The sequence below is a fragment of the Apteryx rowi genome, unplaced genomic scaffold, assembly GCF_003343035.1.
Source record: "Apteryx rowi isolate R43461 unplaced genomic scaffold, aptRow1 scaffold_332, whole genome shotgun sequence".
In the NCBI taxonomy this organism is placed as follows: domain Eukaryota; kingdom Metazoa; phylum Chordata; class Aves; order Apterygiformes; family Apterygidae; genus Apteryx; species Apteryx rowi.
Genome location: NW_020449775.1, coordinates 517,610 through 533,724, shown reverse-complemented (window position 1 = coordinate 533,724; position 16,115 = coordinate 517,610). Strand labels below are relative to the sequence as shown.

Below are 16,115 nucleotides of genomic sequence, written 5' to 3'. Positions count from 1 at the left end.
GAGCTGCAACAGTCTCACCTCTATTGGGATACTAGATTCAGCAACCCCCAACAAGCAACTGTGGGGGGATGCTCCCAGCTTCCCCCCCCCCCCCATACACATTTGGTGCCAGTTACAAGTAGCCTGAATTCTTGTGTTTTACACTCCAAAAGGGAGGATGTCAAGACTTTGAGATAAGGCCTGCTTGGGCCTCAGGACCTTGAGAAACAAAAGCCTCCTCTCACTGCTGGGGCAGTGTTAATTGCTGTGGTCAGGACTGTCTCCTCCTCATCAGGACCCTGAGAGATAACACCTGCTTTCAAGGCTGGGGCCCCATTGCAAACTGGAATTAACTCCTTCTTAGCCCAGCTATGGGATCCCTCCTTGGGACCCCCACTGCAAGAGTAAAGCAGTCATTGGAAGTCACTCAAACTCCTTTCTTCAGTGCTGAAGAGTGCACAAGGCAGCTAGCCTGCCACTGGGGGTGTTTGGCCACCCTCCCCCCCCAACCCATGACTGTGGGTGCGATGGTCCTAACAACGACGGAGGAGAGTCGAACCCTGCAGCAGCCAAGAGCCAGGGACTGCGCCTGCGTGAAGAGAACTGTAACTGGCCTAGAGACTCCACCTCCACCTTCCCYTGAAGGGTATAAATAAGTTGGCCCCGGAGGCTGTCTTTAGCTCTTCGTGGGTGACAGTGGGTCTGCCAACTTGCGGAACCCCTTGGGACTTGGGACGGGGACGCCCTCCCGCAGTTACTTCCCTGGGATTGAGTGTACGTTGGCCGCTGAGGCAATGTGTGGGTAAGATCGATCAGAACTGGTTTGCCTAGTTCATTCATTTGGGTATTTACAGTTAGTATAAATTAGCTATCTTCTTCTGTTTACTAAGTAGTTACTGTTAGCATAGCTTTTAGTGTAATTAGAAATAATTATTGTAGTTGAGCTAAGTTTCTGTTAACAAGAATTCTTGCATTGTACCTTTGCAGCTTCTGTAGTAAATTTTGGTCTTTGAAACCATTTGTGGAGTCATGCAGTAAATCTCCTCTCCCCCTCCTCCCCTCCCTCGCGCCACACGAAACCCATACGGTCTGGGACTGTAAGATAGTCAGTCGTCCCGCGACAGTAACTTACTCCTGTCTTCATTGCACATGTCTTCAAATGCAAACTCCAATTCCCTCTGCCAGTYGTCTTTTATTTCCATTCGTTTGTATGCAGGTACAAACAGTTGAGGTGGCATCTGTGCTACAACCTGCCTTCTGCGCATCCGATCCATATTCTGCATTTGTTCAAGTTCTTTCAGTAGTCTTTCCCTGTCCTCCAAATAAAAAAAGTGATCTCTTAAAAATACAGCATTCACATTCAGACAGCAATACATCAGAACTGACAAAATGCTTTCATTTGGTTACCATGAAGTTTAATTCTTTGTTTAAAGTTAATTTCATTCTGAGAGAAGGAACTTCCGGACTTAAATGCTGTATTTAATCTTTAAATACAAGAGTCAATGCTACCCAAAAGATTCAATGTTAAATACAGAATCGGATTGTACACTGGTAGCATGCACTTCAGCTTAACAACTAAAAAAAAAAAAAAAAAAAAAAAAAAAAAAAAGAAGTGGGCTAATATTCTTTGGGTATTATGATGGTACATGAAAGCTATTTAAAAAAAGCTTTACTTGAAGTTTATTTTCTTCTATTAACTTAAGGAACATCAGTAATTCAATTTCCACATTTCCCATTTTAGTTAGATTACTCATTCAGGGCCTCTCATTTCTCAAAGAAATAGGAAACTGTCGCTATTTATAGTCTTCTCAAAATATTCGTAAAGGTAACAGACAGTGGGGAAAAAAATTGAGAATGTTCCTCTGGGTACAGAGACCATTCTCAATAGTTCAGTTTTTACTTTCGGGGGGGGGGGGGGAACTAATATTTTCACACTTTTGAACTAACAGAACCTAAATTTCTAAAGTAAGAAAATGTTTTGCAAAATAAATAAGTTGCATTCTTAAGAAATAAACCCAATTTTTCCCTGAAGCTCAAAAAACTACTAAAACGAATATGGAAGAGCAGAGCTCATCACCCATTAAAGAATTTGATCCTGAATACAGCCAGTTGGATAATATTTGGTCATACGTTAAGTCAACAAAAATTAAAGGACATTCTTCTAAACGATGATCTTAATCTGCGTGCTTTCATTCTCTCTCAGTAAAAGATGACTACCTACTTCCTCCTCGCAGAACTGCTGTGAATATAACTTCAATTGAATCTTTGGAAAACTCTCAGATGCTTTCAAAAGCACAATGAAAGAGTCATGATGAAACTGAAACTGCTTTACTCAGCATCAGGTTTGGACACTGTGCGATAAAGCAGTAAATGAAAGATCAGGACAATACAGTATTCAACAGCTTCCTCCACTTTCATACATCTAATGAAATACAGGGTTAATGTCAGCAACAGATAGAGAGCACAACTGCTAAGACACCTAATCTGGGTCCACACCAGCAAGTTCAGATTTGAAAACAGATCTACATTCATACCAGCTCATCTCAGTGCTAATTTAACAACCTCTGCACCTCAGAAAACCACTGATTTCTCTTTCTTTTCTACAGTATATATCTATTGTGCATTCTTTTGCCCTTTACACATTTTGCATGTTTTTGCTTTACCTGGATTGTCTTACAGGTTTTTTTAGACAACATAGCAAAAACTTACATGACTGACAGGCATAATTATACCAGGAATTTAAAGTATACCACACACACACTAGAACTGAAGAAAAAAATATATACAAAAAAGGGAGTTAGAATGACCAAGAGCTACAGAGCAACTTCTCTGCAAAGATCTGTTAAGTAGTTTAGTACTCCTCAGACTAGAAGAAAAAACGAACAGAAGAAGCCTATTTAATTTTCAGGGGCATTGTGAAGACAAATAGGGAATTCACTGTCTTCTAATAGAGAACTAGGGAAAACAGATGAGACTAATAAGTATCAAGAAAAAAAAAGGTAAAGCTTCACACAACACATAGCTAAGCTGTAGAACTTCTGGCCACAGGAACACTCAAAGTCGCAGACACTCAAACCTTAGTCACCTTTTGAACCCACACAGTCACAATCACAGAAGCAAGTTCCATCAAATTCAAAGACATCAGTGGGGATTCAGGAAGCTCCTAAGCTACAAATGCTGCAGGTGAGGAGGCTGAATATGTAACTTGTTCTTGTTCTTACAGTCTTTAGACATCTTCTATTAGTCACTGTCCCTACCGGAATCCACACTGAGGACAAGGTGACACAGTCAAAAAGGAGATCACAGAAATTGGGAAAAAACAAAGGATTAAAGGGTAATAATAACTGAACAGAACAGCAAGAATAACAGTCAAAAGTCAAAAACTGAAAATAAGGGAAAAAGGCAGCTACAGCAAGCAATTCCCCAACCCGCTGCAACACCTGTACAACAGTGCCCACCATTTCTTGAAGGTGTCCAAGTTACTGAAGCTGACTGGATGCTCAGCCTGAAGATATGGCAGAGAACACCAAAACTAAACTCTCTCTCTCCCACCCCCACCATTGATGCTATGGATAGCCAGCTCCAGCAAGGCCAGGAGGAGATTGATAAGATGGTCTTGTAATTTTGCAAAGGTTCAGAAAAGCAGCGCATAAGGAGAAAAAAAACGCAGCTCAAGAATTCAGCAGGCATCTCTGGAAGAAGAGTATGTACGCAAATGTATGCGCTTCCATTGCAGAAACAGCATATTTCAAGGAGACTCTTTAAACTGTTCCATAAATTGACTATGCCCACTGCTCCAGACAGCACTCTCTAGAAGTCCATGGAATTGAGGTAAGTTCTGGCTTATTGGCATCTCTTGCCCTCTTTTGTAATAACAGCTCCTTCCACCTTTTATCCAGACAGGACACAGGGTGAGAAAATAGGCTGAGAGAAGCACAAACCCACAATTAAATGTTTTGAATACTCATTTAAAATGTTTATGTGAGCAGAGCTAGATGTGAAGGAGGGAGAAGGACTGATCATCATGTTTGATAGGTTTCAGTTTTCTCAGATGCACACAAATGATTTAGGCTGACTGATAACAGACATGCTTTTGAAAATGTTACCCTTCTATTCTGGTCATAATTTAAAATTATACAGTTCTCCCTCAATCTCATATAGCTATAAACTAAACAAAGTTTTAAATAAAAACAACAGCTCCAAGAACAGTTGATGAAATGAAGACTCACAAGGCAGGACTTCAGGCTCAAGAACTCCTTTATATTAAAAAAACAAAAAAACCCCCCACACAACACACACACACACACACACACACACACACACACACACACACACACACCTCCCACGTGACAAGTCCTGGAGTACAGTCTGCAATTTTGTCAAGCGTTCTTTTTTTCATTTAAAAGCAAAACCACTTCCTGCACTACCACATATTTAAAAAACAAAAAAAACAAGAATTCCACTTCTACTTTTCTATGAAGCAACATAGTAGATCACTTGACACCTGCTAACTTAACAGAAAAACAAATTTACTGATTTCACATATTTAAAGATACAGCAATACTAGTTTCTGTAAGAGCTGTGGCACTGCATAAGAAAACCAAATTACCTGCAATGTCTGTTCTGCTTCCAAATGGATTTCCAATTTATCTTTGTCAAAAAATTCCTACCTTATAAGCTTTCAGATAGCCAAAATAAGCAAATGGAGTTTGATGGGGTTTTTTTAAGAAGCACTTTGAAAACACCAATTAATCCATCAATTTTCCTCCTAAATTCATTCAGCCTGGTCATTCCAAACAGGCACAATTTCTACTTTGCTTACCTGAGCCAAATGGACCTTCCTCAATGCATGACTTCCTCTAAGATGCGCCTTTTCAAGCTGCTCTCTTCTATCTCTCTCCTCCTCTCTGTGCAGTTCCTCCAAACGCTTTGCTTCCTTTTCAGCAACTAACCGAGCATCTGCCTGGCAGCGATCAGTAACAGTTTAGTCTGCAAAGTTCTTTGTGGTAGTTTAAAGCATATGTGACAATAAACGAGTAAGTCTGCAGCAAAAACATACAATGCCATATGAATACCCTCTAAAGTTTATAGCTCTCTGTTGCAAGCAGGACCAAACTGGCTTTATACCTTTGAAAAAAAAGCATAATTACACATTGCACCTGCAAGTCTTTCATTCTTATGCACCAAATTTTAAGCTCTGGAGTTTCAAACTCTGTTCTGGAAAAATATTTGTACTTTTTTTTTTTTTTTTTTAATAACAGAGTGGTTATTTTTCCTTCAATACAAGGTAAAATGAATAATACAATAGATATTACAGATAGACTACTTTTATCTTCACCGTTTTAAGAAAAAATATATTCACAAATGTTTTCATTCTTATTTGGAAAATCAGAAACATTCTGCAATTTTTAAATAACGATCTTACTAACATTTGAAAATAATACATAAGGAAAAAAAAAATCCTTAAATGTAAGCAAGGCTATACAGATTGGTATTTTGGAATTTTCAGATAAAAGCTGAGGAAATTACAGTATCTCCTCTCTTTGTTTACATCTAATGTTTCAAACACTGATCAAAACCTAAAACTTCATGAAAGAAAACAGTGCCAGTGAACATAAAGGAAATATTCACAGACACCGATTTACTGACCGCACACATAGCTTTTCTAGTCTAAGAGAGGCTGATTCAGAACARGAACTTAGACTGTGGTCTCACATCATCACCTCTGAAAGCTAAGTTTTTAATAAACTCTCCCCTTTTCCTGAGCTGACTTTGGCCCTTGTCTGATTTTACTATAACTTGAGCAAACTTTCCCATCTGGCAAAAATCTATTTATGTTTCTTGTTCCCAAATTAGATCTTTGCCTTTTTCACAAGCTGAATCAGTTGACTGCACAAACAGATGAGCACCAAAATGAAGTAAAAACTGAGAGTACACAGCTAGAAGGGAAAAAAAAATAGGGCAACCACAACTGTTAATTTAGCATAAGCCATAAAGTGAAAGATTCAGATGCCCTAACCTTATGTCAATCTTGTGAACTCACCCCCTTAAAAAGGCCTGCCCACGTGGGAAAGATTGTCAGGTCTGACCCTGCATGTAATTGAACACTACTTAATAGGCCTTACAAGTTTCCATCATCTAAAATCCTGATTAGTTAACAAGTCGTGTAATGGCTGCTTTATACAAGTTTATTTTTTAAACAAGTTCTGGAAAACTGAATTGCTGATATCAGAAATCCAGATACTGTGTGCAATATAAAAAAAGATATACATAAGTATATGCCACAAAAACACTTGGGAGTTAATCACCTGCTCTCTGTCCATTTCTCTGTCCACGTAAGGTTCTGAAAGATGATAATGAGTAACATAAAAGTTGTCAGCACTATAGACCTTCACTGCAGGAATCTTTTGCACTTCAAAATTCTAGAAAGAGAAGTACAAGTAAGTACAGCTGTATCATGGTTAACTGTCTCTTGCAAAGCAGCTAAACAGAACGTAAATGATTTGCAAACTCAAATTAGTATTAAAAGAAAGCTAACACCAAAAACCTATAATCACAAAATTCTCTCCTGTAAACATCACATACTTTAAAACTTTATATCTATATTAATTATTAATAAATCACATCAACATAAGGCTATCTGGAGGACTTAACGACTAAGAGCATCTAACAGCCTAAGGCAAACTCCTCTGCACAAATTGACATTCATCACAGAACTGTATCTTCATGCTTCAACAGCATCACCTTAATCCAAAAGCACTTGGATTTTAATGTGCTAAGACAAATCCCACTTAAAATAGCTGTTCTGTTCATCTGAAAGCAGGACAACCACAGGTCCACAATATAATTACCAGTAACAGCAAAATAACATTTCTCAAGTACAAGCTTTGTTTACAATACTTAGAACCTGTTCTTGTGCCCTATTACAGCTGCCCAGAAAAGAAAGCATTTTCCATAATTTCACTGAAACATATCTATACATACAGACTATTCTTTTTTTTTTTTGGAAGAGTTTTGAGTATACTGCCAAATATCAAGTCTTGTCTGAATGTTTTTGAACATTCAGCAACTATATCCCCTCTTCTTTGGCTCAGTCTGACATTCTCAGTAGTAAGGTAACCAGATAAGGTAGCTCATTCTGTAGGAGTTGTCTTTATACTTCTAACATCTCTTCTGTTAGTTTTCTCTCAGCCTCCTCTTCTCTAGGCTTTCTCCTAAAGAATCAGTTCTCATCCACATTAATTAAAACAGTATATTTTCATAGCCTGAGCAATTTAGCACGATTGTAAACAAACGCCCATACATAAAAAGTAGAAATATCTTGAGAATATCTTAAACTTCAGATCTGCCTGCTTTTTACAATTTCTTAGAAAAATTCTATCCTGATACAAGATGTCATACAAAACTTCAGGATAGATTATCTCTTGGAGAGCTCTTAAATTAAAATTCTGTATGTAACTAGTTTTAGCCTTACCAAAGGAACTTGGGTAATTTATTTTATGGTTTTAAAGCAAATGCATGCTATTCTAGTAGGGGGGAAAAAAAAGAAAAATGTACAGATAAGAGCACTCCACTGAGTATTTCACTTTTATTTGTACATTATAATGCTGTTTGAGAATTGCTAATTATCTTAGACAACAAGTCATAGTAATTGTAACAGAAAGACAATAACTAAAACTCCTGTAGATACTAATTATAGTTCTGAAAACAGACAAATCCAATGACTAACCCTCATTAGCTAGATTGCCCATTGCTTGGCCTATTCTGTGTTACTTTCAGAATCTGTAACTAGACTCAGTCTTCTGAAGTATTTCAAAAGTTTAACATTAAAAAAAACAGTAATTAATAGATGAGATTTAATGAATCCAATTCCAACATTTTATTCAAAATGTTGTGAAGATGTGAAAGTTATGTTGCAGCCTGCAATTTTCCAATTAATATCAAAACCAATTTAGATCAAAAAAAGAACAGAATAAAGGTTTAATTTCCTACTTCCAATTAACATCACACCTCACAGCAGAACCACTGTATTTTAATCTGATAGCATTTCTATCAAGGGGTTTGCAAGTCAGTTAAAAAAAAAAAAAAAGAGTAAATCATCCCATACTAAAATCTGGCAAAATTGGAGGAATAATGTTTCCTGAAATTAAAAAAATATATATATATTTTATATATATCTATATATACACACACACACTACAAATTAAAGCATGTTTAAAATATTCAGGAAGAGTACAGAAATAATATTTTTAGCTGATTTCCACTAAAATGAAAATCTCATAGATCATATCAAAAATTTAAGTTTGCATGAACTTTATCAAGTGCAACTTCAGAAAAAAAAGTTTCCTATGTTCTAATAAAACCTGCAATGGAGAATATTACTCTAGCTCCACATGAAATTTTATTCAAAAGCTATTACAAGATGATCATATTATAGTTATGTTTAAGCTGGTCCTTAGGTAAATTACTTCAAAAATAAGCATGCTTATGCAGATGACCTTGTAATTTGCTGTAATTCACAGGATTTGCAGTAAAGGTAGTCAGTTCAAATTCAGTGCCTTTTGAGCAATGCATTTCTAAGACAAAGCCCAAGATTTTTTTTGCACTGAAGTTGACAATTTCTATCTTTTGCTTGTTCTATACATAAGGAGGAATAAGCCACATACTGCATGGAGTAAATGCTAAATAATTGAATTAACTTCAGAGACAAATATCTGGCACCCAGTTATTTTTCCAAGATTAAAAAAAAGAAATCTTCAACCTCTGTCCCCCGTAGCTACACAAACCTATGAGAATAGGATTAAAATTCATACAGATGAAAACTGGCAAAAAAGGTTCACAGTCAGCCAGTCTTTACATGGATCAAACTGACACTCTGTGCTATACTTACCATAATGCAATCCCTTCCTTAAACAGAAATCCAACAGGTCTATCAACTTGTTGATTCAATCTGCCATTATTAGAGCATAAATGTCTTAAAATAAGTGAATCTAAGTACTGTAGAAAATCCAGATGTTTGCAAACACTACTGAAAAAAGTTAAACTCACAGGTTTTCTCAAAAGGTACAGAAAGGACATGTCTGAATGGGTGGAAAGGCACAAAGCTGCAGGATGTCAGGAGAAGAAATTATGATTTCACAACACTAAAACAGGATACTGACCAGGACCTGTCATCCAACACATTTGCGTATGCAATTGCAAGGGAACCTGGGGAAACCTGAATCAAGTCGTCTTGTTTCTCCTGGTGAAACAAGACTAAAGAACAAGAAGGAAATTCTCCATTTGTAAATGGCAAGAGAGACAGACTGCTGAGGTTGTTAGATGAAAAGTCTTATATAACAGCTATGAAAACATAGTATTTTATCATCTACAAATTTGCATATTAGTGGCAGCTTTTTGGGGCCACCAATAAGAAACGTGTTTCTTTAAAAAGAAAGCAACAAAAAACCCACATGCTAAACTGCAAAAGTTACAAGAAAGCAATTCTGCTATCTCGTGTTCTTCCAACAACGGCAAACTGAGCAACACACAAGCATCTGAAACCCAGGAAATGAAGAGTCCAGATTTAAGCCGATACAGCCTGAACTCTGCTCTACAAACATATTGGTGGTGTGTCGCTTGGAACAACATACAGTGTAACTGCAGCAAGTGTTAAATTTATCTGGAATGTACCACACAGGACCTTCCTCCATCTGTTCTGAATTCTAACACAGTGCATACTTCACCAGAAATAACCCCAAACTTTACTACTCCCATACAACGTTTGCTCTAACCCTCACTTACACCCCAATTCCACAGCAAGAAAACCCCTGGGTAGCAAGTGACAAGACCTGCAGAGGAGTACGTACTAAGGGATGCAGCTGAAGGCACGCAGGCACCCCTTCCTTTAATCATTTTGAAAACCCAGGGTGGGTAAGGGGGTGTCAGACCTTAGCTGATTTCTTCAGGTATAGCACTGCCAAATCACCATCATCCACACTAAGCTAGCATACTGGATGTAGCTGGGAAAAGCACCGATAACTTCCAGTGGCTCCGAGAGCGACTAGCTTAACCTTGCGTTATTGTATACCGTAATCCTTTATTTTCTGGTTTTCAGTGGTCTGAATATCACTGAACTAAAGGTTCTGAAGGGGTATGACACCTCGTACGGCAACTTTAACTGTGCATTAACAAAGTTACTTTAAGGGTAATTCCAAAGTAAAAATGCTCATTATTGTGCTTTTTTGGGAGTTTAGACCTGCAACCTTGCAGTAAGTTCTATACCTATGGAAAGTGTATGTGAAGAATGTGCAGAAACACCCCATAAAAAAACAAAAAAGCACAGCAGAGAATTAAAACTATGTTTCTTATCTACTTTCCTCCTCAGTAGCCTCAGATACTGGTTTCCTATCGAAATTAAACAGCTTACCATACATTTTATACTCCCTACAAGAAACAAATTAAAGAACAGCTAAAAAGCTAAAACCATCCTATAGCTTTGTTACAGAACTAATCAAAACACAATGTTACCACTACATCATTATGACAGAAGGCTGGGGTGGTATGTACATGCTGGGAAAGATCACTGTAAAGTTTAATACTACTAAGGCTATTGGATGAAAATGAGATCACAATAAGGTTGAAAGAGCATTAATCACAAAAGTAAGGCCTCAGCTGGCTATCAGAAATAAAATCCACACATAAGAAATCTGAAAAAAGCAAATATTAAGAGCCTAGTAACAAGAAGTTTGCTAACAGATAATTCTTTCATTTCCTTGATATTGTATCCTGAAATTATGACCGCTATCACATTATGAATACACACCTCAAGAGGATGTGGTGGAGGAGGTGGTAGGCTTGCAACTTTGGCGGCTCTTTCTCTTTCCACATCCAGAGCATGTTTACGTGCATTGATTCGTCTTGAGAGAGAGAAAGAGAGAGAGAAAGACAAAGAAAAAAAAGGGGGGGGGGAGAAAGTTATTCAAGCAATAATGACAGCACTGTGTAAAATAAAAGGCAAACCTAAAAATCAATTCAGAAACTTCTGAATCTATTTAACTCTTGGGAGACAGAGATGCACAAGCATACTGAAAAGCCAACAGAACTGATGATGGAAGGCAGCACTGGAAAATTAGTTTCTTGAAATAATACAAAAACATTAAGAAAACATCTGCATAAGACAAGCTTTTCAAGAACAAAGTAAAATCCGTGCTTTTCACATAAGTTTCTGGAAAGTTCTGCATCACTTCAACATATTTTAACTGTTCATATGTATGCAAAACTAAGCATCTCATCAGCAGGCTTCATCTCTATTCAAGCACCACTATCCCCAAGAGAACACAGTTCATTTTTCACACCAAGCTCAAGTCTGGAGCAATCCAATGGGGAGGGAAAAAATGCTAAGAAGGGAGAGACAGTGACAAATGTATAAGTACTTTTTTCAAGTGGGTAACTCTCCTTCAGGAACTGGACTGAGAACATCTCATTTCATGTGTCATTGAACAGCTGCCAGTCAACAATTTGGACCACAAATAGCGATACAGAGATAAAATGCTCCTCAGTCCATTGAGGGTCTGTCAGGCCAGCTAGTATACCTGACCTTTTTATCTTTGTTTTAAAACTACAATTCTTACCACAATCCATATGTTTGTCCTCAAGCTCTAGTCCTCTAATTTCATAAAATTTCAAAATTAAAAAAAGCTCCAAACAAGAAGGATCAAGATTTTTGCCTTTCACATTGCGAAACTGTAGAGTGCATTCTATGCTTAATAAAACTAGATTACTACTGCATACCGGGCTTGCTCACGAAGCAATTTTTCTTTTTGGTACTTCTGCTCTTTCAGGGCTTTTCTATGTCTCTTCTCAGCTCTTTGTTTCCTTTCCTCTGCTTGCTTTGCCAGAGCTTCTAAATCAGGTTCCTTTCCAATGAAACATTATAAGGACTTAATACAGGATTTTAATTACTTTCATACTATCAGCATGATATTTCAAGTTAAGTACTGCTGGTAAGAAACAAGAGCTTGAAAATACTTTCTTCCATATTAAAAACTTTTCCTTTTTTGCCATCTTCTTTATTCTCTCCTCATCTACCACCAGCAGTACCAAATTTGCCATATTCCTCAATCAATGTAATCAAACACCAATGTGGAAACCTTAGCTTCTCTCTGTACCTTTTTAACAAAGAACAGTAATATAAATATACTTAACCTTTTAGCAAATGCTCACTAAACCATACAGAGAAAGGATATTACTATATCTCAGTCATTAATTACAACACTTGTGTATCAACAAAAATATTTCTTCATAATTATTTCTCTATTACTACTACAGTGTTCCCATAGTTTTCCAAAAAATTCTTCCATCTTAGCATCCGAAAAAGCTTTAGAAACAATGTTGAGATATGGGGAAAAGCATAATGCTGTTTCACTTGAGTTAAAACAAAAAAACCTGACTAATTCAGGGATTAAGCTAGTCTACTAAAGTCACAAAAGAAATCTGTTGCAGAGCTTGATTTCTACAACTCTGATTCAAAGTCAAACCTATAGAGGATTCCTAACCCCACAACCTCAGTGATCTCAAATAGAGTCTGCAGAAGTTACAGGATTTGGAAGACAGTGAAAATAGTTTACAGAAGCAGAATTACGAAATCATGTCAGTTTGGAGTTCACACAAAGGCCTTTGAAGCCCTTCCTAAGACCTTCTATGCCACTTGAGCACTGAAAAAAAATTTTCACAAGTGTTATATTATTCGGCATAGAAAAGATACCACGCACAGACTAATAAACAGCCTCCTAAAATTCATTTAATGAGTTACTTACACTCTGACATCTAAGGATGTCCATCCTGCAAAAACATGGCTATAAATCTTTCCCAATAAAAAGTTTACATTCCTTCTCACCATGCCTGGTTCCATGGATAAATGTCTGCATACCAATACATAACTGTTTCTGTGAAGTACCCACTCTTAAACTCTCTTTTCAGATATTATCACAGTAAGATCAGGAATTAAAAAAAAAAAAAAATCAAGTAATTAAAAACCCCTACAACCTTGATATTTCTAGAACATCAAGTATTTTTATGACAACCACATTAAGCTCTTTACTTACATTTTCCTTGGCTTGTCTGTGTCCCTCACCAACAGCTCTTAAACTCGATAAATACAGTTTTTCTAACGCCTTAATCTTTTGATCTTGTGCTTTCTGCCACTCGGCTCTCAATGCCATCTCTAACTGATGTAGCTGTTCTTCTCTCCTCTGCTTTACTTCCTGTCTTATCCGCAAGGCAATGTATTTCTCCTGCTCCCTAACCTGCAGAAATAGCATTTATGTTTTGTCAGCAACTTAAAAAAGAAAAGTAATTCTTTCTGGCAGCAGATCTTTCCACAATACACTCTTCCCCGCTTATCACTTTACCACTTTCAGTCTCGCCTGCTCTTCCATTACAACTCCATCTGTCCCAAACATGTTTTAACATTGCCATTACCCTTTTCCACAATTCATCTTTAATAATAAATGTAATCTTTATTAAATGTTTCGGTTTAAGCCCAAAGATCAACACAAAGATGACAATTGAAATACAAAAACTGCTTGGAATATCCTTCCCTTCACAGGAAAGGAAACAATACAATGACTTAGTAATAACTTTTATTATGATGCAACACAGGTCTTTAAAGAAAGACAGCAACTATATTTCTTGATTAAAGTTTGTTTACCAAAGTTCTATTGACAAAGTGGAAAAAAATAGACTCTCTCCCCTAAAGAGAAACATGTATAAGGGAAAAAAGCCTAAGAGGCTGGAAGATTAGTATATATAGTCTTCTTGAAGATGTATATTTTTGAAGACGTGAAAGATCTAAACAGCTCATGTAGGATAGCACAGAGAAAGGCAAATTTTAAAAGAGTAAGAAGAAAAAAGGGAAAATAGTCACGAGCCCTAATAGCAGCAAAGCATAACAGAAATGGAAGAAAGACGACACAATTGACAGCTGAAATACGAAGAACTTAGGATTAATTTAACCAAAGCATCTTTAAAAGGAACAACACAGTAGCTCTGAATGCTTTTAAAGTAACAACTCTTAGTCTACTGGAAAGCTGTCAAATTTCATATTCGCCATAGTTAGCTTGTTTTAGTGGTGATCATGCAGAAAAAAATATCTGGAAGGCAGATATGAATCTTTACACAAAAGACATATCAATAGAAAATAGACATATCCACATGCTAACTGACAAATAAAAATGGTAGCCAAGGATAAATATTTAGATATAAATGAAAAAAAAAGTTGACAAGAACAAAGAAGTTCTGGAACAGAGACCCAAATGAACCTAGCAAAGAGAGAAGATATCACAAGCAAAACAAGCATTACTAATAAAGAAACAAGAGAAAAGGAAAATAATTCACAAACTACATACAAATTTAATGCACAGTATAATGACCCTGCAAAATTTAATTTACAGGAAATACATTTTTACATATTTTCCTAAACTATTTCTTTTACATCATTAAATGAAATGGACAAGTAGTGCAAAAACACAGGCATACCTGCTGCAGCCTCAGTTTTCTTCTTCTTTCATATTCTTCTTTTAAAAGCATGGTTTCTTCATTAGGACTAAGCCTCAATTTCCCAGCTCTTGCCACTTTCCTCTTCATCTTTGGGAACATGAACAATCAACTTCTGTGAGAACAATGTGAAAAAACAAACATTGGACATAAACGATATTAACAAAACAGCTATAAGAAATAAATATTGCCATAATCTTGCAAATCTGTAATGATATCTGTGAAGGTGGGCTGCAACTGTTTATGCCTGTTACAAATTTCATTTGATACTATTGGCATTGTCTTCATAATCATAAAACAAAACATACTGGTTTCGAACTATTATGCATGTAGTAAACTCCGCAAAGAGTAGGCATTACATTCACATTCCAGAAATTTGTACTAGAAAATAAATACTATTCCATTCATAACATATACAGCCCCCCCCCACACGCACACACCCCCCACAAGACACACCACCTGTACAGTAGGCGGGTTACATAGATGATTTGTACTGAAATATTTTCATATAACAACAAGATACAGAGATTGTTAACAGCTTAGACTGCAATCTAAGGCCCCCCCCCTTTTTTTTTTTTTTAAAGAAAGTTGTGAAAGTCCAGTACATCTGCATTCCACTAGAACACCAAAATTTCTAGCTGATAGTTTTTTAGTTCAACTTCCTTAAATAGCTTTTTCAAATAATGTTCCCCTATGGATTTTACTGTGGAATCATCAGCAGGACAACAATGCTGGTTTTGCAGATCTTTTTTTTTTTTTTTCCTTACAATTATCATTTCCTTTCTTTTAACCTCACAGCAAAAAGAGCTTTTCAGCCTGACATAAAGACCAGTCCAAACCCAACCGGGGGGGGGTCTTTAAATGTTAATAGTCCATAAAGATTTTCCTCTAAACCCTCCCCCAAAATAAACAAATTTTCAAAAACCACTGTTTAAAGATCAAAGGGTTATTACTAGCTAACAACCCAGATAGTATTAACAATTGTAACCAACATAACTGAGCTTTTGCTACACCAGAAAAGGTTTCTTTTCAGTATCATGGATACAGAAATAACATAACTCTAAAGTAGTCAGATGAAGCATAAAAAGGAAATAATTTTTCATAAGGTGCATTTAATACAGGCTTAGTAAACCACTGGATTCCAGGGTCCACTACAGGGTAAACAGGGAATGCATACTGTGACTCCTTCTAGCCATCCCTTATTCAGCTGATAAAGTGCAAGTCAGGAGTTTAATCAAAATCGACAGCTGAGGAGCAAAAGACTACATTCCACTTTATTTCCCACTCAAAGAAAGGAAAACCTACAGGACGAATAACACAAAGTCAAAAGATCTAACGCTTAAGGGATAAGAACAAAAGTAGGTGACACAAATGCCCCTGTAAAACAGGCGGCATTTGCAAAGATTCAGGTGCAGCAGCAAGCAGCCAGCACAAACACACCAGTCAAAAACGAGCCAGGCTTCTCCGGCCCCGCTGCTCTACAGAAGTGCTCGTAAGCAACGTTAGCATCTCCCGCTCTCCTGAGCAGGGGAGCGAGCAAAGCAGGCCGCCTTTCAGCACGAGCTCGCCCTCGGGGCCTGGGAGGGCGGCGGCGGAGCTAG

At 37.1% G+C, this 16,115-nt stretch overlaps 1 protein-coding gene across 7 annotated transcripts in view; it reads right to left on the bottom strand.

Moving 5' to 3' along the window:
* CEP295 (centrosomal protein 295) overlaps positions 1–16,052 on the bottom strand; it is a 48,937-nt gene extending 32,885 nt beyond the window's left edge. For 6 of the 7 annotated variants that reach the window (XM_026071911.1, XM_026071909.1, XM_026071912.1 and 3 more), the window contains exons 1-8: positions 15,955–16,052; positions 14,497–14,629; positions 13,065–13,265; positions 11,752–11,876; positions 10,784–10,877; positions 6,288–6,401; positions 4,802–4,942; positions 1,112–1,295 (exon numbers count right to left, since the gene is read on the bottom strand). In XM_026071911.1, the coding sequence (XP_025927696.1) occupies positions 1,112–1,295; positions 4,802–4,942; positions 6,288–6,401; positions 10,784–10,877; positions 11,752–11,876; positions 13,065–13,265; positions 14,497–14,616 (979 nt within the window). In that variant the 5' untranslated portion in view covers positions 14,617–14,629; positions 15,955–16,052. Of the gene's footprint in view, positions 1–1,111; positions 1,296–3,064; positions 3,248–3,437; positions 3,859–4,801; positions 4,943–6,287; positions 6,402–10,783; positions 10,878–11,751; positions 11,877–13,064; positions 13,266–14,496; positions 14,630–15,954 lie in introns of those variants that run through there. The other variant, XM_026071916.1, reaches the window with a different exon arrangement.
* Between the last annotated feature and the right edge of the window lie 63 nt (positions 16,053–16,115).